Consider the following 20581-nt stretch of genomic DNA (forward strand, 5'->3'; position numbering starts at 1 on the left):
TATTATTATATTCTTAGCTGCTTGGAATGTTTTCTTTTTGTAAAGACTAGTCTTTGTAGACCCCGTATTTCTTTTTCCACTACGGAGGACATATGTAGCTGTTGCAAGCTGACCCGACAAATAAGGCATGTGATCATGTGACTCCCAACAAATCATTGCTGCCTGAGGCTACGCCGAGGCCAGCTTCACCTGGTCATCTTCTACTCCATTTTCCCATGGAGCTACATATTTCTCCCATATTCCTTGCTCTTGGGCTTTCCTTTGTTTCCTTTTCCTTTTCCTTTTTCCTTTCTCTATGATAGACAGGATAGGGTGCCCTCTCAACTGCATATAGATCTACATTCCGACCTCCGAACCTCAAAGAGCTTTCCCCCACATCGGGTGATCATATCTAGTTGAGGGGAACTCCCACGATGTTGGACCCCTTCCCACCGCCTCCAGAATGGCTGCGGAGCTTCACGGAGCCCTATGCCATCCAGCTGAGCAGCCCGACGCTTGCCGACCATATCCACGAGGTTATCGCAGCGTTCGCCTTCTACCTGTTCATCCATGCAGTTCTCTCGCCTTGGCTCTCGCCAATCCTCTTTGCTCAGTCTTATAACAAGCTCACTCCCCGGACGAAGCTGAATTGGGATATCCATGTTGTCTCTCTTGTTCAGAGCATTGTTATTAATGCTGCCGCCCTGTGGGTCATGTATTCCGATGAGGAGCGCAGCTCCATGACATCCGGTGAGCGAGTCTTCGGATATACAGGTGCCTGTGGTCTCATTCAAGCTTTGGCCGTGGGATACTTTGTATATGATCTGATTGTCAGCATTGTGCACGTGCGCATGTTTGGCATCGGCATGCTTTTCCATGCTATTAGCGCCTTGTGGGTGTTTAGTCTAGGCTTTGTGAGTTGCCTCTCCAATCTACCTGATATAGATACATTCAAGATCAAGCAGATCAGCCCCATTATTGCTTTCCCCCACCTTTTATTTTCCTCCGAAATTCGAGACACATCTAACATAGCTTCCGCAGAGACCATTCCTAAACTACTTTGCCCCGACCTTCATCCTCTATGAGCTTTCCAGCCCATTCCTCAATATCCACTGGTTCCTCGACAAAGTCAACATGACCGGCAGCCGGGCTCAATGGTATAATGGTATGGCCTTGCTCTTCAGCTTCTTCGCCTGCCGCCTCGTCTGGGGCACCTGGCAAACCGTCGTGGTGTACGGGGACATGTGGAATGCGCTTCAGCAAACCTGGTCGGCAGCCGCAGCGCCACTCTCCGAGTCCATGAGCGTCAACGCAAATGTCTTCCACCCAGCTAGGGACAGTAGCCTGTGTGTCAACGAAGCCTGTGTGCGCGCCAATGCCGAGATCACCAAGTTCAAGGAGTACACCGCGGGAGGTGTACCGACGTGGCTGGTCCTGACCTACGTTGGATCGAACTTGATCTTGAACTTCTTGAACTTTTTCTGGTTCTCCAAGATGGTCGAGACTGTTCTCAAGCGCTTCCGCACTCCGGCTGAGTCTGCTGCTGTCGCTGAGAAGAAGGGGAAGAAAGAGCAGATTAGTGCAGAGAAGACTGAACAACTCAAGGAGGATATTGTCCGTGATGTCGTCCTCGAGGCAGCTTCCAAGCTGGAGCAGGAGGAGACCGCCATCTTGCAGGGTGATATTTCCTCGTTGCAGGAACATGTCTCTTCCGCTGTGGACTCGGGTCTTGGCGAAGAGTTGCGGAAACGGACAACAGAGCTTGCCTCTAAGATTACTTCGCCTGCTGCTTGAGGGTTGAATGGAAGTTTAGGTTATTTTTTTATAATCTATGTATCCTTGAGGACCGTTACGGTTCTCCTCTCTTTTGTCCATTTTTTACTTTATGATTGATTGAGATGTTTGTGAATTCTCTCTATGTTGCTTTCCCTTGAACCTCTGTGGGGATTAGCTTCCATGCACATTGTTTTGGTTGACCTCTTGGACCTACGTCTTTATACTAGGCAGAGATACAACGCCTGTTGTGATCGCTCCGTTACTCACATAATAATTAAATTAAAACAATCCGGAATCATATTGCATCGTATCAGATCCTTAAAAACGCGGATTTTAAAACAATTCAATCCTGCCTGTCATACCGCGGCTACACCAGTCCGAACACCACACAAGCGCCCTATATCAGATAGAAAAAAAAAAGAATACATCAACACATCTCCTTTGCATAATGGTTGGCAGTGTAGAGATGTGAGTTAAATCAAAATAGACAGACTGCAAAATCTACCGAGCAGCCGCCGCTTCGGGTTTAGCCAGCATGTATCGCACAGCTTCCTTGGCAACCTCAGAGTCCCAAGGGCCATCAACGCCACCATAACGGAACTCAGGTCCGCTACCATCCTCGCCGCCTCCACGGGTAGCTTCGCCCATAATAGTCTCGAGGTCGCGGCGCTGAGAGCTGATCCAGCGACGAACAAAGTTCGCTGGGTCCTTGCTCAGAGCAGTGTAGAATGAGTGGCGGGCACGGGAGTGCGTAAGGGCCTGGACAATCAAAGCAACCTGGTCATCAAGCGAGGAGATTTGGCGTAGGCCACTTGTGTACGCCGGGTTTTGAGTGAGAGCCATCATCTTGGTGCGCAGCGGGTCTTCAACCGCAACCTGGATATCGTAAATGGTCGGTGTTGGGTTTCCGTGGAACTCTTCGTCAACGCGGATAGTGTATGGGAGCTTGATCGGTTCCATTGGGCTTGTGTGAGGACCGACACTTTCAGGGATCTGGGGGAAGAACATTTGCTCCCGACCAAAGATCTACAGAACTTGTTAGCGGGAATTTTTAAGACCAAATATTCAAAGCACATACCGAGCGTAGACGGTGATCACAGCGCACTTGTCGCTTCTCCTCGTCTTCCTGCAATTCCATAGCACGAATGTAGTCCCAGATTCCGAGAACAATTCCACTCCGGGTCTCCTCTTCGACATCCAGAACCTCGGCCAGCTCCTTGCTCAACTTGTATCGCTCTGGGATTTCGTCCCGGACAAGGCTGATGGTGACATTCAGATTGTCCTGCGAGGCTCGGGAGAACTGTAGACTATCAAATTCGGCAGTCGGAGGCGCCGGTGTGTTGGAGTGTGTGTTTGGTTTAGACCAGTTAACTGGCTTGACCTCGTCGGGGACTGCCGAGACGGGCTTGTCAAAGTCAATGGTGATAGCCTTGAAGAAATGCGAGAAACGCTGGGACTGGGTCTTGGATTCGGATTTCTTCGCCTTATCCTCCTTAGCTCCATCGTGGTCCATCGCATCTTCGTTTTTCTCGTCCTCATCGGGAACTGTAGGGTCGGTTTCATCGTCTAGCAGACGTCCTTCGATGCGCACTTTGTAGCGACCGGAGCCTGGGTTGTTGCCCGGGCCTTGCCATGGCTGGTTTTCAACAGTATTAGAGATCCAGATGCGCATAGTCCGATACTTCTTGACGGTCTTGTTGATGGAGTCTTGGATATCCAGTCTCTTTCGCACAACAGCGGCATCCAATCGCTTTTCCAAGTCGCGGAGGTTTTTATATTGCTGAACACCCTCGCCGATGATCACGTCTTCAATGCCGTCGGGGAGGTTCCTGTCGGTCGGCTTGCGGCTGCGCCGAAGGGCAGCATCATTGGGGTGGGGCATGGGGCGTGAGGCCATGTACTGTTGGGGAACAGCGTGCTGTGGCATCGGAACAGGCATTGCGCCACCTATATAGATGTAAGATTAGAGCCGAAACGAATGGGTGGAGACCGATGAAAGGGGACATACCTGGCCCTGGGGGGCGACGGGGCGCGGCTGGGGATCGCTGTGCATTTGGGGGCATGGCCCGAGCATAATGCTGCTGCATTGGAGCTTGCATTGTGGAGAAATTAAGCACCGAAACGGTGGTGGGAGGATGACAGATGAGGAGGGGGAAAGATGCGAGATGTTGGAGATGCGAGGTCGCGATTCTTTTGCCCGTCGCGCTTTACCCTTTTCGGACTGATCGCGAACAACACCATCTAGAGCACAAAACTTCCAGTTCTACTTGGATCTTGTAGTTTTCATTCCCACGCATAGCTAAAAGCTAAATATTAAGATATAATCTACATCTTTAATACTGATTACCCGCAGATTTAATGGGTATTAAGTGTGATCGTGCATTGTCTCGATTATTTCCTATCAAGTCATCGTCTCAACTGCATTGGACATATCCCATCTTTTCTATTCCAGAAGAGATGCCTGGTTAGTATACAGACCTTCCACCACGTTGCCAAGCTTTTCGATTGTCTCCAGCGCGGCATCGTAAGCCTGGTCCCGTTCTGTCTCATCGTACACAATCAGACACCCAGAGCCCTGGTCCAATACACCGATGATCACCTTGTCCAAGATCATTTGAGACAACTTCCTTTCCACCTGCTGTGTGTCCAAACCAACCATCTTCGCAATGTGATCCAGCTCGACCCGGCTGAAGGGCTCAATGACCTTGATCAAGTTCTGTTCCAGCATAGCATCGTAAAGACGACGGAGGTGGTTTCGGATGAATACATCGCTGCCCAGTTCGTATCTGTAGTCCGATAGGGCCTTCTCGTACTCCTCCAGGGATCGGTTGGCGTGGGCCCGTGCCACGGCCTTCATTGCCTCTAGGCGTGGACTGGCATACTTTTGCGCTTGTTTCGAGCCTTGCAACTGTGTGACATCATCCACCAGGTTCAACATGATCTTGCACAGAAGCATGTACTGCAATGTTGCCGTGGCCAGATCGCTCTCATCGAGCGAGCTGTACCCCTCAAGTGCCTCAATGAAATAAGAGTATGCAGTGGTGAAGTCCTTGTCCTCTGCGTGGAGCATGCCGCTCTGCATATCAAGACCAGCCTGGAGGTTCGGCGGCGTGTAAACGGAGGCAGCTGACGTCCGTGCTGCTGTCAGAGCAGCGCGTGCCTTGGCCTGGTTGCCAAGAGCATGGTAAACACGCGACTCAAGTAGTTGTACTTCCACCAGCATAAGCTTATCATCCAGGCGCTTCAGCTCACGGAGAAGAGAGTTGATAAGAGTTAGAGCATCATAATAGGATTGCTTCTGCATATAGATGGCAACGAGTCGGGCTTGGAGGGCCTGGCGAAGGAACGATCGGCGCTCGGCAATAGCCCATTCTATGCATGATTGGATGACGTTGCCTTGGAGTTCGAGTGTGTTGGGGATTTCGCTAATCAGGTCCAGAAGTTGACGGACTAAACAATCAAAGTTAGCCGGTCTCTATAAACGTAATTTAGCGCAACTTACCCAGCTTGGCCGTCTTCGCTTTGGCAAATGACGAGAAGGTGTCACGGCTGGTCTTGATGAGGTCTGCAATCTCCTGTGGCTTCTTCGCATCCCGGTGCAACTCGCCCAACCCAATCAAGGCAAGTTCATAGTCCCGTGAAGAGGCCTCTGTAGATCCGGGGCCCTCTGAGAGGATCTTCTGGTAACTGGTCGCTGCTTTCGAGGGATCCTCCTTCGCCAGATCTCGGACTTCTTGGATCCGTGGCGAGACCTTGGATGACATGATAAAAGACAGTAAATGGCGAGCGAGTGAGATGGGGAATTAAAGGAAACGAGAACAATAGAAGATGGTGGTTTGAAGAGAGGTTGATGACCGGGTCGAATGGGGAGCTCGAAGCTGGCGGCAGCTCACCGTCCTCTCACCGCCCGCTTGGCAAATCAAACAGAAAAAAAGTTCCATCTTGGCATTTTTCTTTTCTTTTTTACATCGTTTTCACAACAGCACAATGGTGAGTGGTTTTCCTTGAAATCTTGTTTTTTGGATAGCTATGCTAATGAAATATAGAAAATCAAAGCACTTTCCCGTTCCACGGCATCGCAGCAGGCCCCCGGGTCCGCTGTCGTTCGCCAGTCGCGGAATCTCGACCCAACTCAGCATCCTTTTGAGCGGGCTCGTGAATACACTCGTGCTCTGAATGCGATCAAGATGGAGCGCATGTTCGCTGCTCCCTTCCTAGCGCAGATGGGTAATGGACACGTTGACGGTGTTTACTCCATGGCAAAGGATCCCGGCTCCCTTGAACGTTTTGCAAGTGGCAGTGGTGATGGTGTGGTGAAGGTGTGGGATCTGACGACGCAGGGCGAGGTTTGGAATACACAGGGCCATGAGAATATGGTCAAGGGTCTGTGCTGGACGCCGGAGCGAAAGCTTCTGTCATGCGCGAGTGACAAGACCATTAAATTGTGGGATCCGTACAACTCATCATCTGAGGCCCCACCGATGGCAACCTATCTTGGAAATAGTGCCTTCACCAGTGTTTCGCATCACCGATCCCTCCCTTCTTTTGCTGCCGCTTCTGGTGTCATCTCTATCTATGATCTTTCCCGGCCTTCCTCCACACCATCACAAACTCTGCACTGGCCGACCAGCGTTGACACCATCACGTCTGTTGCGTTCAACCAGACTGAGACTTCTATCCTGGCTTCGACTGCCATGGACCGCTCAGTCATCATGTACGACCTGCGTACTTCCCAGCCGGTCCACAAGACGATATTGAGACTAGCATCTAACGCCATTTCGTGGAACCCCATGGAAGCGTTCAACTTTGCCGTGGCAAACGAGGATCACAACGCGTACATCTTCGATATGAGAAAGATGGACCGTGCTCTCAATGTCTTGAAGGACCATGTGGCTGCTGTTATGGATGTTGACTTCAGCCCTACGGGTGAAGAGCTGGTCACTGCCTCATACGATCGGACAATCCGCCTATGGAACCGATCGACTGGTCACTCGCGTGACATCTACCACACAAAGCGGATGCAACGTGTCTTCTCGGCAACATTCACGCCCGACAACAAGTATGTCTTGACAGGATCGGACGATGGCAATGTACGTCTCTGGCGTGCCAATGCATCGGACCGCAGTGGAGTCAAGACTGCCCGTCAACGTTCCAAGCTGGAGTATGATCAAGCTCTGATCAAGCGATACTCACACATGCCCCAAATTCGCCGCATCAAGCGCCAGCGTCATGTGCCCAAGCCTATCAAGAAGGCTGGGGAAATCAAGCGCGAGGAGCTCAATGCTATTAAGAGGCGCGAGGAGAATGTGCGCAAGCATACTAAGAAGAGCAACCTGGCACCGAGAACTCATGAACGTGAGAAGATGATTCTGGCCAGCGAGCAATAAATCAGTCTGCGTGGTTTATCACTTTTCATCGACCAGGCTCGGTAGCAGGACTTGCAATCGAAAGTATGGTCGAATGGGGAATATGTTCAATGAAGCAAATCGGTTTGCTTTATAATACATCTTGGTTGGACTCATACAAGGGTCCTTTTTCATGATTCATGCCAATACACACCGCTCAGCTCCATTCGAGCCACCTATCAATCTGTCTTCCCAGATGTCTGCCGGCTTTGAGTCACAGCAGCATCTATTCCACTCAGATATCTCGCAACCCGCTGCACCGAAGCGGGTAGCACGGCATACCAATTCACGAGCTTTGCATAAATAGGCAATCTGATCACACCACCTCGACCGCTATCAATTGCTGCTACCATATCCCGGGCAACTTCGACCGGTTCCAATACTGGCGCAAAGAATTGGTTTGGCGCGCGCACCCAGTCGAACAACGGCGTCGACATCTGCCCAACCTCCACCAGCAATGTCTTGATCAACGGGTTCCCCCGAATTTCCGCTTCTATTGTCCGATGCAGCGCGCTAAGTCCGGCTTTGCTCGCTGCATAGTCTGACAGTCCCGCAGCACTCAGCTGGCCCAGCACCGAGCTGACTGTGACGAGGGTTCCTCCACTCTCCGCTGCGATGATCCCAGGCAAGAAGACTTGGTACAGATGGAAAGCCGCCAGCAGGTTAGTGCGGATGGTCTTTTCGAACGCGTCCGCTGGCAGGTCAAGCAGCGAGAGGCCGTTGATCCTGGCCGCGGCACAGTTGATAACGATCGTCGGTGTTCCTAGCTGTAAAATAGTTAGCGAATCAGACCCCAATTAAAGCAAGCCATAGCGCGCTATATAAAAAAAACAACTTGTCCAACCATTTAAACCACCAGAACCATAGTAATAGTAGAATGATATGGGATCGAAAGTCATGCAACGAAACCAAAAGCGAAGAAAGGCAAGACCTACCTCTTGCAAAATCATCTCCCTCGCAAGCTTCAAGGCGCCTCTGTCCGCGACGTCACACGTAATATACAAAACGCCCTCTCCAAAGACCTCGTCACGGCTATCTTCCGGGACAACCTTGATATCAAGCACAGCGACACTCGCCCCACGCATGCTATACATCTGCGCAATCAACAGACCTAGCCCACTCGCGCCGCCGGTGATGACCACGACCTCATGCTCGAAATCGACTGTGCGCGGCGCGCCATGGGCGGCGCGCTGGTTGATGATTCGCGCGATGAAGAGGACTGTCAGAGCCGTTGCATAGCTCACGGCGATAATCCAGGCTGGGTCTGTTGATGGTGTTACCTGTGCGCGCAGGCAGAGAACAAAAATCCAGGCTATGAAGGGGTTGAGGAGGGATTTGGAGAGGATGCTTATTAGTGTGTCGATCGTCAGGAGGTTGGTGTGTGGATTGGTTGAGCCAGGGGTTGAGTGGGATATTTTGGCTGTTGTTTTTAAAAACTGGGGGGTTGAGGATGACATTGGAATGTCTGCTTTGGGCTTGATTCTAACACCTGGAGATTGAAGGTCAAAGGTGGTGCAGTGAGAGCGGGAGATTCGAGACGCGTGTGGTTTTGCGGGGCTGATAAGACGATCTATAAAATGGCCCCGGGGCACAACAACTTTAACCGTTGTTTTACAATATCTCAACTACATACATATTGATAACCATAAATCTGTGGTACCTCGCTTTACCCAATAATGCTTCCTAGCTGGATCTATTTTCATACGCCTTCCTGCAAGCGTTCAGTCTTTCACGATCAGAATAGAAAAGAACCCGCGGAGAAAGACTGATCGATCGAGCTATCGTCAATCATCTATATGGTTTGCATGCAAAAATATGAAGAAACAAATAGACCACACCATAAGGACAAATAAACTCAGAAATTCATGAAACCCATTCAATCATCACAAGTATCCCTTTTCCCCCTAGAGTGCGAAGAAGTGAATAAAAACCAGCGTAAACCCACACGAAAAACTCCTCATGATTGTCTCAGACAGCGCATCCCCCCCCCAATATTTAAACAAGAACAAGATTGCGGATCAATCACCACTGCTTGAGCTGGCCCAGCAGCGAATAAGGCTTCTTATTCCGAGCCTCCTTAGCTGAACCTCGGATAGAATGACTGAAGGTAAGGCAATTCTTGTCCTCAGCCATGATGTCCAGATCATTTGGGGTCGACGGCACGTGGAAGCCCTGACCAGCTTCGGGGTAGGCGCGGTAATCTTCAGGGTCATAGTCCGATTCATGCTGGGATCCAACGTGTGAAGACTGAGACACAGAGGGTGTGGGAGATTGCAGTCGTGATTGGGAGTATGATGATTCGTCGTCGGTGATCAGGTCAGAGTTCGAGGAGTCAAAAGAGGCCTTGCGAGCACGTGTAGGTGCAGGCGCAGCTTGAGACGTAAACCTGCGCCTGGGTCTAGCAGTATTCTGTAGAGTTGTCGTGGTGGGAGACTGGGGAGCGGTTGTGGAAGCATGCGCGTGAGAAATTCCACCCAAAATATGGTCCGCAGTGACGCCACCAAGAGCCGCTGGAGGAGCAGGGTCCGGGGCAGTAGCTTCAAGGTTCGTGGTATCAGGAGCCTTGCCGATCCGTTGGTTTGAATCCATGGCGTTGGGGTTCTCAGACGACGGTTTCAAATTTTCCCAATCGAGTAACGCAGAACGAGGGGTTTTCTTTGGTGTAGGGTTGGAAGCCCGATGGGTTTGTGGCGTTGCAAAGGGTGAGGTAGTGAAACCAGTCACGGGTTGCATGTTGGCGGGAAACATAGGGACTGACGGCCACTCGTTTGAGACTTTCACTATAAGCTGAACTAGGGAATCATGCGAGAGAGATGACAGATACGCCCGTCGTTCTTCTTCTGAATAATGATTTCCACCCATTTGAGATTCAGACACAGGCTGCTTCTTCGGGCGTCCAACTTTCCTCACTTTCGTTAGAGCCTTCTTTTGAGGTTTGGTCTGGGCTGTCTGACGTTGCTCAGGTTTACACTTGATGCAAAACCAATTCATCTCCGGGATTTGAATAACCTCATTACCTATATTTGGCTTGTGACATTTCTGGTGCCATGGAGCATCACATGAGTCACATAAAACAATCAAATTGTTTGAAGGGCTGTGTCCTCGGTAGCAGCCGGTGCAAACTATATTCACCTGGCGATTCAACCGCTTCCGCTTTTTTGCTGCCGCTTTGACAGGCGGCCCTTTTGTTGCCACGGGCTCAACTTCTCGAGCAGCCGGTTGGGTAATACGGCGGCCAGATCGAGTTCGATTTGAGGCCAGGGCAGTGCTAGCATTTTGATGACCCGTTTCCGTAGCCCCGGCTGTTGCCAAAACTACCTCTTCTTGAGGCAGTGCTGGTGATCCCCAGCTTCCCCAGGGTATATTGTCATCCACAAGATCCATGTGGGATGGCAATGATGGAATGCCCTCGGAGACACCCTCATGGTCAAATATGTTGCCCTCATGCACGTTCTGGGGGCGCCCTGGGTTGATATTGGGGGCGGGGAGGTCCATGAATGCTGCTGAGACCCTCATGTTGAATTTGCTTGTGAATAATTTTTTCAAAAGGAGGGCTGGGCAAGATTCTTCTGGAAAACTAGCTGGGCTTTGGTGTCAAAGAAGAGAACAAAGCAATAGGTGATAGCGAGGGAAAAAGGCACTGATGGTGTTCTTCTAGGGCAGTGCGAGTCTTCCAGCCTTGTACAAATCACAATAAACACTAGGCTTTTTGTTGAGCAGCCGGCCAAACATAGTTGGCTCCTCTCAATTCTTCAACTGAAAGTAGGGTTGGAGTGAAGTTGTCGAATGAAAGACCTTTGTATATATGAGTCACGTGATATCCCAATGCAACCTTAAATAGCTTTCTTCAATCGTTAACCGACGTATTTTGCTTTATTGGAGGGTCTTAATGATTTAAATTGTAACTTTGATGGTTTTATCCATTATTAAAACTGTTTTCTTTACATACTATGCGGATCTGGTACACATCCTCGATTAGAGCACCTCATAGTACTGCCTCGGCATTAAACCTACATGTAGGTAAGATACAACACATTATATGAGAATCACAGTGCTCTAATTGCCTATCTCTAGAGAAACGTGTGAATTTACTCCAAGCATTTCACGAACAGATGTCACAGAAAATTCTAAGTTTTGAAGTATTCTAATGTGTATGGATGCAGTGGAAGTATACATTAGATCTGAATACATATCTAAATTGACTTGAGATAATACTATTATAAATAAGATAATTTATAAAGAGCGCAAATAAGTATGGTTGATCTTGTATGAAGTAGGAAATCACCATACCTCCATCTTTATATATATCATGGACCGAAAGGATCATTCAAGACAGAAATGCAGTAAACTAGCAAACACGGATGATGATTGCACGATCTCTTTGTAACATCTCTTTTTACACCCTTTTCTCTTCTAACCAATAAGCAACACAACATAGGGCGAAAAGTACAGTTTTATGCTTGATGATATGCCTAAGGAAAGTCCAAGAGCTTATAGGATGTAACAAAGATACCCGAAGAGGACCAAAAGATACCAGAAGAACCGAGGGGCCACTTTAAATGGCTGTGGGTTATATTTTACTTATATACAGACCTCGGGAGGTGTCTTTCGTGTTTCTCATAAATAATTCAAGATTCAGGACACGACTCCCTCATCCTTCAAGCGAGCAATATCCGCTTCCCCATAATCGAGGACACTGCTCAAGATCTCATCCGTGTGCTGGCCCAAAGTAGGAGGAGGTGTGCGCACACCCGGTGTTGCTTCGGAGTACTTGATAGGCGTGTTGACCATCTTGATTGGACCACATGCAGGATGGTCAACTTCCGTCACCATGCCTCGTGCGAGAACTGTTGGTAGGATCAGCACCTTTCTTTAATCACACATGAATAAAATAGGTAGACTTACCATGCTTGTGATTCAGGGTTCCCTGAATGTCATTGACAGCCGCATAGGGCATACCGCTGCCCTCGAAGATATCCAGCCACTCTTGCGTAGTCTTTTGCATAGTGGTGCTTTCGATCATACCGTCGATCTCTGCCCGGTGCTGCACTCTGTCACTGTTAGTGACGAAGCGAGCGTCTGTCTTCCACTCAGGGAAGCCCAGTCGATCACACAACACGCCAAAAAGCCTATCATTGCCACCACCAAAGAGAATATCTCCGTCGCTGGTTTTGTAGCTCCGGTAGGGCACAATAGATGCTGGGAAGTGTTAGTTTAGTTATTACTCGACACAAGAGACTGTTCACTGCTTACGGTGTGCTGTGCCCCAACGGCCGGAATCCTTTTGTCCACTGATAAGCGCAGAGCTAGCCAGATTCGATAGCGTAGCGACCTGGCAATCACTCAAGCAAGCATCGATATGCTGACCTCTACCAGTTCGGCCCCGAGCAATCAAAGCCGCCATGATGGCATTTGATGTGTATAGTCCGGTGGTTAGATCGGTAACGGCAACACCAACCTTTACTGGCGCACCGTCCCGAGCACCGGTGATGTGCATTAATCCCATCTCGGCTTCTACCATGACGTCGTAGCCTGCACGGTTGCTATATGGGCCTGTCTGGCCATACCCGGTGATACTGGCATAGATCAACTTGGGGTTGATTTCCCGCAGGGTTTCATAGTCCATGCCATATTTTTTGAGACCCCCGGGGAGATAGTTCTCGACTAGGACATCGCATTCCTTTGCAAGCTTGTGTAGAATCTCGACACCTGACTTGTGTTGGAAGGATAGACCAAGGGACTTCTTATTTCGGTTGACCTATATCCATATTAGTGCCACGATCATTTGTTTTATAGCTTCAAAATAAGGTTCGTACGGCTAGGTAGTAGGCGCTCTCGCCAGGGCCCTTTCTGGAAGCGTCTTCGTACTTCGCATATGGTGGACCCCAAGCGCGAGTATCGTCGCCGCGCACAGGGTGTTCGACCTTGATAACGTCCGCTCTATATTTCGGTTTGTTAATATCACAGATATCGGCAGTTGAAGCTGTTTCATGGCTCCGAAGTTCAGTACATACCCTAAATCACCCAGAATTTGAGTGCAATAAGGCTAGAGCAAGTCAGCTTGAATCGTAAACATACAGTAGCACCGCGAGACAAGTACTCACACCAGCCAAAACGCGTGTCATATCAAGCACCCTTATACCAGCCAAAGGCAGTGACCCATCGACTGAAGCTGCGCTGGAGTAGCTTCGCCCTGGTACTGTGCGCCGCAAGGCATTGCTACCCCAGGATAAGCCCGATCGACGGGCAACAAGCTGGAACCTGAGCGCGACCGTCATGATTATATATACAGAGAGCGCAGCGAAACTAAAAAAATGAAGCTCAGAATAAAAACCCAAATAGTAAGAATATCCCCCATTAAATGGGATCTGGGGAAACTGGCGAATCTCCGCCAAAACGCCGACGCCGACACCGCTCGGAGGGGCCAATGCCGAGGCCACACCGCGGGGGTATTTCCCTTGTAGATCATCAACCGCAGCTATGTTTACAGGTCTTGTTGAGACGATTGGCAGTGAGTATATCTGTCTTCTGTGAATTATTCAATAGCTAATGTGGTTTTACCAGCTGTCACGGCCTTGGAGCCCATTGATACCTCATCGAGCGGGGGCGGGGGAACGTCGCTCACCATCTCCGACTGTGAGGAGATTCTCACTGATGCGCACCTGGGCGATAGTATCGCAGTGAATGGTATTTTGCTCTTTATTTGTCTATAACGCAAGGGATATTGTCTAAAAGTGGGCTCAAGGAACATGTCTTACGGTCACTGCATTCGATAAGACCTGGTTCAAGGTTGGCTGTGCGCCGGAGACGCTGCGACGCACAAACCTGGGTTCCTTGCAGGCGAATTCACACGTGAACCTCGAGCGTGCCGTTTCGGCCGATACTCGTATGGGAGGACACTTCGTGCAGGGACATGTCGATACCGTGGCAGAGATTTTGTCTGTCACGCCGGATGGAAACTCGTTGGTGTTCCGGCTACAGCCGCGGGATCGAGATATTCTGCGCTATGTTGTGGAAAAGGGCTACGTGACCCTTGATGGTGCTAGCTTGACTGTCACCAAGGTTGTCGATGGGCAGGACGGATACTGGGAGGTTATGCTTATTGCCTACACGCAGGGGAAGGTGGTCACTGCGGCCAAAAAGCCGGGTGACCTTGTCAACGTTGAGATCGATATCGTGGGCAAGTATGTCGAGAAGAGCGTACAGGGATACTTTGCTGGTACCTCCGGCGGAGATTTCGCTATCTTGGAGAAGATGGTGAACAGGATCGTCGACGAAAGGCTCAAGAAATAGATCAGAGTTATGAATAATGAATCTGCGCCACTCCAAGCCATTACAATGTTCGGTGAAGGCAAGACAAAATATATCATCCTTAGCCTTCTACGTTATAAAATGAATGGACTGGAACATTCGGAGACTGAATTTCCTCGTTGATTACAGGGAACAGAAGACATACAGCTAGAAATTAGATTTAGTCAAAGCAGAAGAAGGCCGAAGGAAGCAATGAGATACAAAGAGTTCCCGTCAAGCTATGAAAAACCCTTCTGTTATCGTATAGTCTGTGTCTCCATCATCGAGGCTGGATATTATCACCCTTCACACATAGCCCTTTTCCACAGCATACACATGTAGTGAAACTTAAGTTCAATATAAGATGAAGGTTGAATTTGATTTGCAAGACTGCATTATATGAAAACAAAACCTGAAAAACGCCTAGATGCCTATCGGGTATGTGACAGTGACAGAAATTTTGATCCATATGATATGGATATAAGACATGAAGACGGGGGTCATTTTTGATACAGTCCACGTGTGATGGACAAGTCGGCTCGGGTTGAATTCTCGAGTTGGTTCAATCGTAAGAGCCGGCTCGTCCGTCCAGCGATCATGTAGAAGCTTTCAGAAAGGTGTGGTGCAGTGACTTCGGGCAGTCACTTACTCCTCCATAGACTCGTCCGAATCGGCGTCAGAAACGTCATCTGCCGCTTCACCCTCACCCTCAGCGTCCTTGTCAAAGTCATCATCGCTGAGCCAATCTTCATCATCCATATCAACATCCTCATCTTCATCCTCATCCTCGGCCACTTCTTTGTTACCTCTAGCCTTGGCCTTCTCTTGCTTCTTCCGCTCAATGTTCTCCTTCTGCAGCTTCTTTCTCTGCTCCTTCTCCTTCCTCCGAACATCCCAGCTCTGGTCCATTTTCCGCACCTCCTTCTCAGATTTCTTAATGAAGTCGTGCCACATGATCTTGCCATCGCAGACTCCATCCTCAACCTTCATCAAGCGAAGCCGCAAGCGAGGACCCAACTCTACGAGCTTTACGGCCCGCTTCTCAACACCAGGGGTATGGGCTGGCTTATCCTGGCCCTTTTCTGCGGCCTTTTGGCGCTGCATTTCCCGCTTGTTCAGGACTCGGCGGGTGGTGCTCTCTGCAACTTCAACTTCGGCATCGGTGTCTAGCTCGGTCTCACTGGCTGATGTGTAGCCTGCAGCAGAGGGGTCCAGCAGGTAATCGGCGGCATCTTCTAGCTTTCCAAGGTTGGGAACGGCAGTCTTCTTCTTGTCCCGGTTCCGAATCTCTTTGGGATCCAGGCGACGAATTCGTTTCGATACACCGGTCTTCTTGGTGGCAATAGCATAGTGACGGAGAGTCAAGATATATGAGTCGCTATCCTTTTCGGCAGGCTCCCGGTTGAGAAGCATGACACGACGGATGGAAGATAGAGGCTGGCTTTGGGGGTTGATGGGAGGGAAGAGGGATTGGAAGATCGTAGTTGTGAGGGTCTCGAGACGCTTGGGGACTTTGGAATCTTCGGTTGCGCCTGGTGTGGTGAAGTTGTTCATGACCAAGAGGGGAGGGGTTTTGTGGTCCTGTCCGCCACTTTTTGGGCGCTTCATGGATCTCTCAACATCCTTGCACAGCGAATAGTTCTCGACTTTGAAGTGAAGGGTGGGTCCACGGGGAGTAACGGCGAGTCGCATGTTTGTGTTGCCAGTTGCGGACTTGGAAAACAACATAAGATGAGTGACACCTAGGGGACCGGTCATAACGGTATAATCTCGCAGCCTGTTGGATTTGCGTTCCTATATTACTTATTAGACGGAGCGAGCAGACTGGTGGGTGTGAATCATACCTTCAATCGCACAGCAGTATCAGGCTCCATCATGCGACGGACATCCTTAACCAACTGGGTCACACTGCTACCGACTTGAGAAGCGCCTACTCGAATGACCATAGACTTCGGGGTCTTGGACATTGAAGCAGCGCTGCCCTTCACAACAGAAGCATTTTGCGGCTTCTGGTGAGTGCGCTTCTTAACACGTTGCTTGGCCATTTTGATATGAAAGATGAGAAAAATAAAATTGGAGGTGGAAAGCAATGAATACCAAATCGAACAGCTCGAGGTTTTTTTTTTCTCCAAAAATTAACATCAGAAACAGTGCCGGATCAATAATCTTGCGGCCCCACATTAAATTATTTCTTTTGAGATAGTTGAACGTCGACAACTTTGTTTTTGTTAAACACACATTAGACAATGCCGATTACTAAAAAGCGCAAGGTCGCACACGCGGCCCCTGCTGCACCTGTTAAGGACAGCGACGCTGCATCAAATGCAAGCTCCTCCAGCCCTCAAGCCACTGCTGAGGACTCCGATGTCGAAGATAGCGCGAGCGATTCAAACCCCCAACCTACCGCTGATGACCCCAATGTCGAAAATGCTTCCTCCGAGACCGAGCCCAGCGCCCCCAAAACATTCAAAGAATTGGGCCTGATTGACTCACTCTGCGAGGCCTGTGACAAGATGGGATACAAGGCCCCTACACCAATCCAGTCCGAATCAATCCCGCTGGCACTTCAGGGTCGTGATATTATCGGATTGGCTGAAACAGGATCTGGAAAGACCGCCTCCTTCGTTTTACCAATTCTTCAAGGTTTGTGCACATATGACGACTTATACCATCATATACGATACTAACGAGTCTTCTAGCACTCATGGAAAAGCCCCAGCCGTTCTTTGGCCTTGTAATGGCCCCAACCCGTGAACTGGCATATCAGATTTCATTGGCATGTGAATCCCTTGGTGCAACAATCAATGTCAGATCCACCACGTTGGTCGGCGGTATGGACATGGTTCCTCAGTCAATCGCTTTGGGAAAGAAACCTCACATTATCGTTGCCACGCCCGGCAGACTTCTCGACCACCTCGAGAACACCAAGGGCTTCTCCCTCCGCAACTTGAAATTCCTCGTCATGGACGAAGCAGACAGACTCCTCGATATGGATTTCGGCCCCATTCTCGATAAGATCCTGAAGGTCCTACCGCGTGAGCGTAGAACTTTCTTATTCTCCGCCACCCTGAGCTCAAAGGTTGAGTCTCTCCAGCGAGCCTCACTGTCAAATCCGGCCCGCGTCTCGATCTCTTCTAGCAAGTACGCCACGGTGGAAACCCTCCAGCAAACCTATATCCTTCGTCCCTATAAACACAAGGACATCTACCTTGTCTACCTCCTCCACGAGTTCATTGGCCAGTCCGTTATTATCTTCATGCGCACCGTTCATGAAACCCAGCGTGTTGCTTTCTTGCTGCGCGGTCTAGGCTTCGGCGCAATCCCTCTCCATGGGCAGATGTCTCAATCTGCTCGTCTGGGAGCACTAGGCAAATTCCGATCGAGAAGTCGTGAAATCCTTGTTGCCACTGATGTTGCTGCTCGTGGTTTGGATATCCCCTCTGTGGACTGCGTTTTGAACTTTGACTTGCCAACCGACAGTAAGACCTACATTCACCGAGTAGGCCGTACAGCACGTGCCGGAAAGTCTGGAACTGCCATCTCCTTTGTCACGCAATATGATGTGGAAATCTGGCAGCGTATAGAGGCTGCAATGGGCAAAGAGTTGGCCGAGTACCCCGCCCCTAAAGATGAGGCTATGGTCTTTGCCGAGCAAGTGAGTGCTTCGCAGCGTGATGCCATCCAGGCGATGAAGCACTACGATGAAAAGAAGGGAGCCAAAGGCAAAGGAAAGTTCTCGTTCAAGGGTAAGCGAAGTCGCGATGCCATGGACCAGGAAGAGGGCTAGAATCTCATGCTGGTTCATTTTCTCTTTTTTTGTACATGAATAGATGGTCTAGCTTACGAATTTGGGGCGTTTAAGTATGTAATATGAAAAGAACCCATAACTTTCATTACTGCGTCAAAATGATATCGAATATTTCCTGGACCATATTTCCGGGGGTCCATGAAAGTTGAAAAAAAAAAAAAACTCGCTGCCTAAAGCCACTAAGGCCAGTGTGCTAGTTGCAATACAACCTAGAGAAACAATGATCCCTAGGGGCATTTGTCAAGGCCGAAGATCCAAATTGGACTAGGGAATCTATTAGGCGCTGCCTGCCTCGCTAACAGCGTTGGCGACGCGAGTGGCGAGGTCATCCGCCTCGGAGCGGCTGGCAGCCTCAGCGTACACGCGGACGGCATCCTCAGTACCACTGGCACGGGCGAAACTGCGGCCCTTGTTGTACCGAGACTGAAGAGACTCGATAGTGGTCTGCAGGCCGGGAGGAGATTCGAGCTTACGCTCGGCGTCGTATGCCTTGAAAATAGAACGGTCATTGACCTCGACACGCACGAGGCGCGAAGGAAGGTCGGTGTAGGTTCCAAGCCACTCCTTGGGTGACCAGCCCTTGTGGGCGAGGATGGCCTCCACAAGAAGTGCATCGGACAGGGCGTCACCGACAGCCTGATTGATTAGGTCGGTGAGAGCCTGGAGGCTCTCCAGGGCGTGCTGCTGCGCCGGCGATTGAGGCTCGGTGTTCTTGATGACCTTCAGGGCGTTTTCGGAGAAGGTGACGGTACCGTGTCCGTTGGCCTCGAAGTAGACACCAACATCGAACCGCAGTGCAGCGTGGTGGAGGTGCTTCACGCCGGTGTTGGTGCAAATAATGGGGAGCTTGAGAACCTTCTCAATGTAATCCGTGCTTGCACCGTTAGCATAGGCGGTCTGGACAACACCAATCTTCAGCTTGGAAGCAATTCCAGCATTGCGGGCAAGATCGCCAATGAAAGACGCCGCAAGAGTAGCAATGCGGTCACCGTCCAGAAGACGGAACACGTTGCTCTCATCCTGGAAGTAGTAAACAAGACGATCGGCGTCGCCGTCAAGCGAAGCGCATCGATCAAGTATGGCAGCTTTTGAAGAAGGAGGAGCACGTTGCTTAGTCTTAACATAGTCCGCACCGCACTGCATGGGATGTTAGTTGATTGAAGGTTGTGTGCTGGGCAGGTGGAAGCATACATCAAAGTTCAGGGCATCAGGGTTGATCACATCATCATTGACAATCTTAATATCGATTCCAGTGAGGTACTTCATCAGTTCCCTCAATTTAGGTCCACCGACACCGTTGGCGCAGTCCACAGTCAAGGAACCCTGGACCTTGACTCCCCGCATGACCTTCTTGAAGGAGTTTGCAAGCTTCTCATAGTATCCTTGCTCAGTTGGCTCGCCATACTCGTATTGTGTTCCAAGGGTGTTCTTGCAGCGAACGACGTAATGGAGCTGAGGGGTGGTCATGTATTTGAAGTCCACAAACTCGACCTCCGTTGCGGTGAGCGCGGCATTCAGCACGCTCACTAGACGGGAGCCAGAAGCACGGGTGTCACGAGCGAATACCACACGAGCGGGGTTGGTCATCTTCACGTCGATTTCCTTAACAAGTTCGTCGTAGACATCGGCGATCTTATCCAATGGGGCATTTGCCAGTTTTGTCGCGTATGCTTCCCACTCGGCCTAGTTATGACAGTGAGCACGTTATTCCAAATTCGGTCATTCAACGCAGGTCAGTCTTACTTCAAGCATCTCACCCTAAATAAATCATACAAGGTTAGAGGTTAGACTTGTCCTAATGGGGCTGGTACTATGACAGGGGTCAATTGCTTAAACTCACCATGGGGTCAACCAACTTGACACCATTGTCCTCCGCGGGATTGTGGCTAGCAGTAACCATAACACCAATCCATTGTCCGCTAAGTTTCTTCGACCGCAAGCTTGCAAGCAAGCCCACTGCAAAAACAACGGTGTTGAGGAGGTCGCTGCGCAGCCAGATTGGTTAGAACAAGCCGGCGTCAACAAAAGGGCGATCGCGGGGTTCGAGAGATGTGGAGGCGGGGTGGATCAGCCATATTTGAAGAAACTTACGCTTTCATGCGAAACTGTAATAAAGATAATGGAAGTTAGCCGACCTAAAATCCAAGGTAGAGTGTTTATTTAGCAATGCGACATACTCCTGCTGTGCCATACTCAAATACCTTGCCCTCGGGCTTTGTGTACTGCAACGCCGCCTCGGTAATCGCTTTCTTGACAGCCGGAGAGGCCATGACGTAAATGTGTGATTAGTTATAAAGCACCGTAATAAGTTTCAAAAGGAGAG

At 49.9% G+C, this 20581-nt stretch overlaps 11 protein-coding genes across 11 annotated transcripts; 4 read left to right on the plus strand and 7 right to left on the minus strand.

Annotated features, from left to right (window-relative positions):
- Window positions 1-413: 413 nt before the first annotated feature.
- N7487_004189 (TLC domain-containing protein) lies at window positions 414-1773 on the plus strand (the record flags this gene model as incomplete). Its single annotated transcript, XM_056871936.1, has 2 exons — window positions 414-893; window positions 1021-1773. The coding sequence occupies 2 exons, from the start codon at window positions 414-416 to the stop codon at window positions 1771-1773; spliced, it is 1233 nt and encodes a 410-aa protein (XP_056729656.1).
- Window positions 1774-2256: 483 nt separating this feature from the next.
- Window positions 2257-3897, minus strand: N7487_004190 (SWIB/MDM2 domain-containing protein; the record flags this gene model as incomplete). The annotated part of the gene is made up of 3 exons (XM_056871937.1): window positions 3764-3897; window positions 2834-3702; window positions 2257-2781 (listed from the first exon to the last, which is right to left on the minus strand). The coding sequence occupies exons 1-3, from the start codon at window positions 3852-3854 to the stop codon at window positions 2257-2259; spliced, it is 1485 nt and encodes a 494-aa protein (XP_056729657.1). The 5' UTR covers window positions 3855-3897.
- Window positions 3898-4198: 301 nt separating this feature from the next.
- N7487_004191 (proteasome regulatory particle lid subunit RPN6) lies at window positions 4199-5519 on the minus strand (the record flags this gene model as incomplete). The annotated part of the gene is made up of 2 exons (XM_056871938.1): window positions 4199-5205; window positions 5258-5519. 2 exons carry the CDS (start codon window positions 5517-5519, stop codon window positions 4199-4201), a joined length of 1269 nt encoding a protein of 422 aa, XP_056729658.1.
- Window positions 5520-5742: 223 nt separating this feature from the next.
- Window positions 5743-7142, plus strand: N7487_004192 (rRNA-processing protein SOF1; the record flags this gene model as incomplete). Its single annotated transcript, XM_056871939.1, has 2 exons — window positions 5743-5745; window positions 5802-7142. 2 exons carry the CDS (start codon window positions 5743-5745, stop codon window positions 7140-7142), a joined length of 1344 nt encoding a protein of 447 aa, XP_056729659.1.
- A 197-nt stretch (window positions 7143-7339) lies between these two features.
- Window positions 7340-8617, minus strand: N7487_004193 (uncharacterized protein; the record flags this gene model as incomplete). Its single annotated transcript, XM_056871940.1, has 2 exons — window positions 7340-7927; window positions 8096-8617. 2 exons carry the CDS (start codon window positions 8615-8617, stop codon window positions 7340-7342), a joined length of 1110 nt encoding a protein of 369 aa, XP_056729660.1.
- A 565-nt stretch (window positions 8618-9182) lies between these two features.
- On the minus strand, window positions 9183-10676 carry N7487_004194 (phf1/phf2 family PHD finger domain-containing protein; the record flags this gene model as incomplete). Its single annotated transcript, XM_056871941.1, has 1 exon — window positions 9183-10676. One exon carries the CDS (start codon window positions 10674-10676, stop codon window positions 9183-9185), a length of 1494 nt encoding a protein of 497 aa, XP_056729661.1.
- A 1119-nt stretch (window positions 10677-11795) lies between these two features.
- Window positions 11796-13438, minus strand: N7487_004195 (CaiB/BaiF CoA transferase family protein; the record flags this gene model as incomplete). Its single annotated transcript, XM_056871942.1, has 6 exons — window positions 11796-12007; window positions 12066-12359; window positions 12414-12918; window positions 12977-13100; window positions 13175-13206; window positions 13265-13438. The coding sequence occupies 6 exons, from the start codon at window positions 13436-13438 to the stop codon at window positions 11796-11798; spliced, it is 1341 nt and encodes a 446-aa protein (XP_056729662.1).
- Window positions 13439-13640: 202 nt separating this feature from the next.
- Window positions 13641-14453, plus strand: N7487_004196 (riboflavin synthase; the record flags this gene model as incomplete). The annotated part of the gene is made up of 3 exons (XM_056871943.1): window positions 13641-13671; window positions 13725-13847; window positions 13906-14453. 3 exons carry the CDS (start codon window positions 13641-13643, stop codon window positions 14451-14453), a joined length of 702 nt encoding a protein of 233 aa, XP_056729663.1.
- A 642-nt stretch (window positions 14454-15095) lies between these two features.
- Window positions 15096-16542, minus strand: N7487_004197 (Brix domain-containing protein; the record flags this gene model as incomplete). The annotated part of the gene is made up of 2 exons (XM_056871944.1): window positions 16295-16542; window positions 15096-16244 (listed from the first exon to the last, which is right to left on the minus strand). Exons 1-2 carry the CDS (start codon window positions 16493-16495, stop codon window positions 15096-15098), a joined length of 1350 nt encoding a protein of 449 aa, XP_056729664.1. The 5' UTR covers window positions 16496-16542.
- A 154-nt stretch (window positions 16543-16696) lies between these two features.
- rrp3 (RNA-dependent ATPase RRP3) lies at window positions 16697-18237 on the plus strand (the record flags this gene model as incomplete). Its single annotated transcript, XM_056871945.1, has 2 exons — window positions 16697-17093; window positions 17150-18237. 2 exons carry the CDS (start codon window positions 16697-16699, stop codon window positions 18235-18237), a joined length of 1485 nt encoding a protein of 494 aa, XP_056729665.1.
- A 297-nt stretch (window positions 18238-18534) lies between these two features.
- Window positions 18535-20528, minus strand: agm1 (phosphoacetylglucosamine mutase PCM1; the record flags this gene model as incomplete). Its single annotated transcript, XM_056871946.1, has 6 exons — window positions 18535-19395; window positions 19450-19941; window positions 20002-20016; window positions 20099-20243; window positions 20350-20363; window positions 20436-20528. 6 exons carry the CDS (start codon window positions 20526-20528, stop codon window positions 18535-18537), a joined length of 1620 nt encoding a protein of 539 aa, XP_056729666.1.
- Between the last annotated feature and the right edge of the window lie 53 nt (window positions 20529-20581).

Source organism: Penicillium crustosum, assembly GCF_028827405.1.
Source record: "Penicillium crustosum strain IBT 35664 chromosome Unknown utg000002l_segment0_segment0, whole genome shotgun sequence".
NCBI lineage: Eukaryota > Fungi > Ascomycota > Eurotiomycetes > Eurotiales > Aspergillaceae > Penicillium > Penicillium crustosum.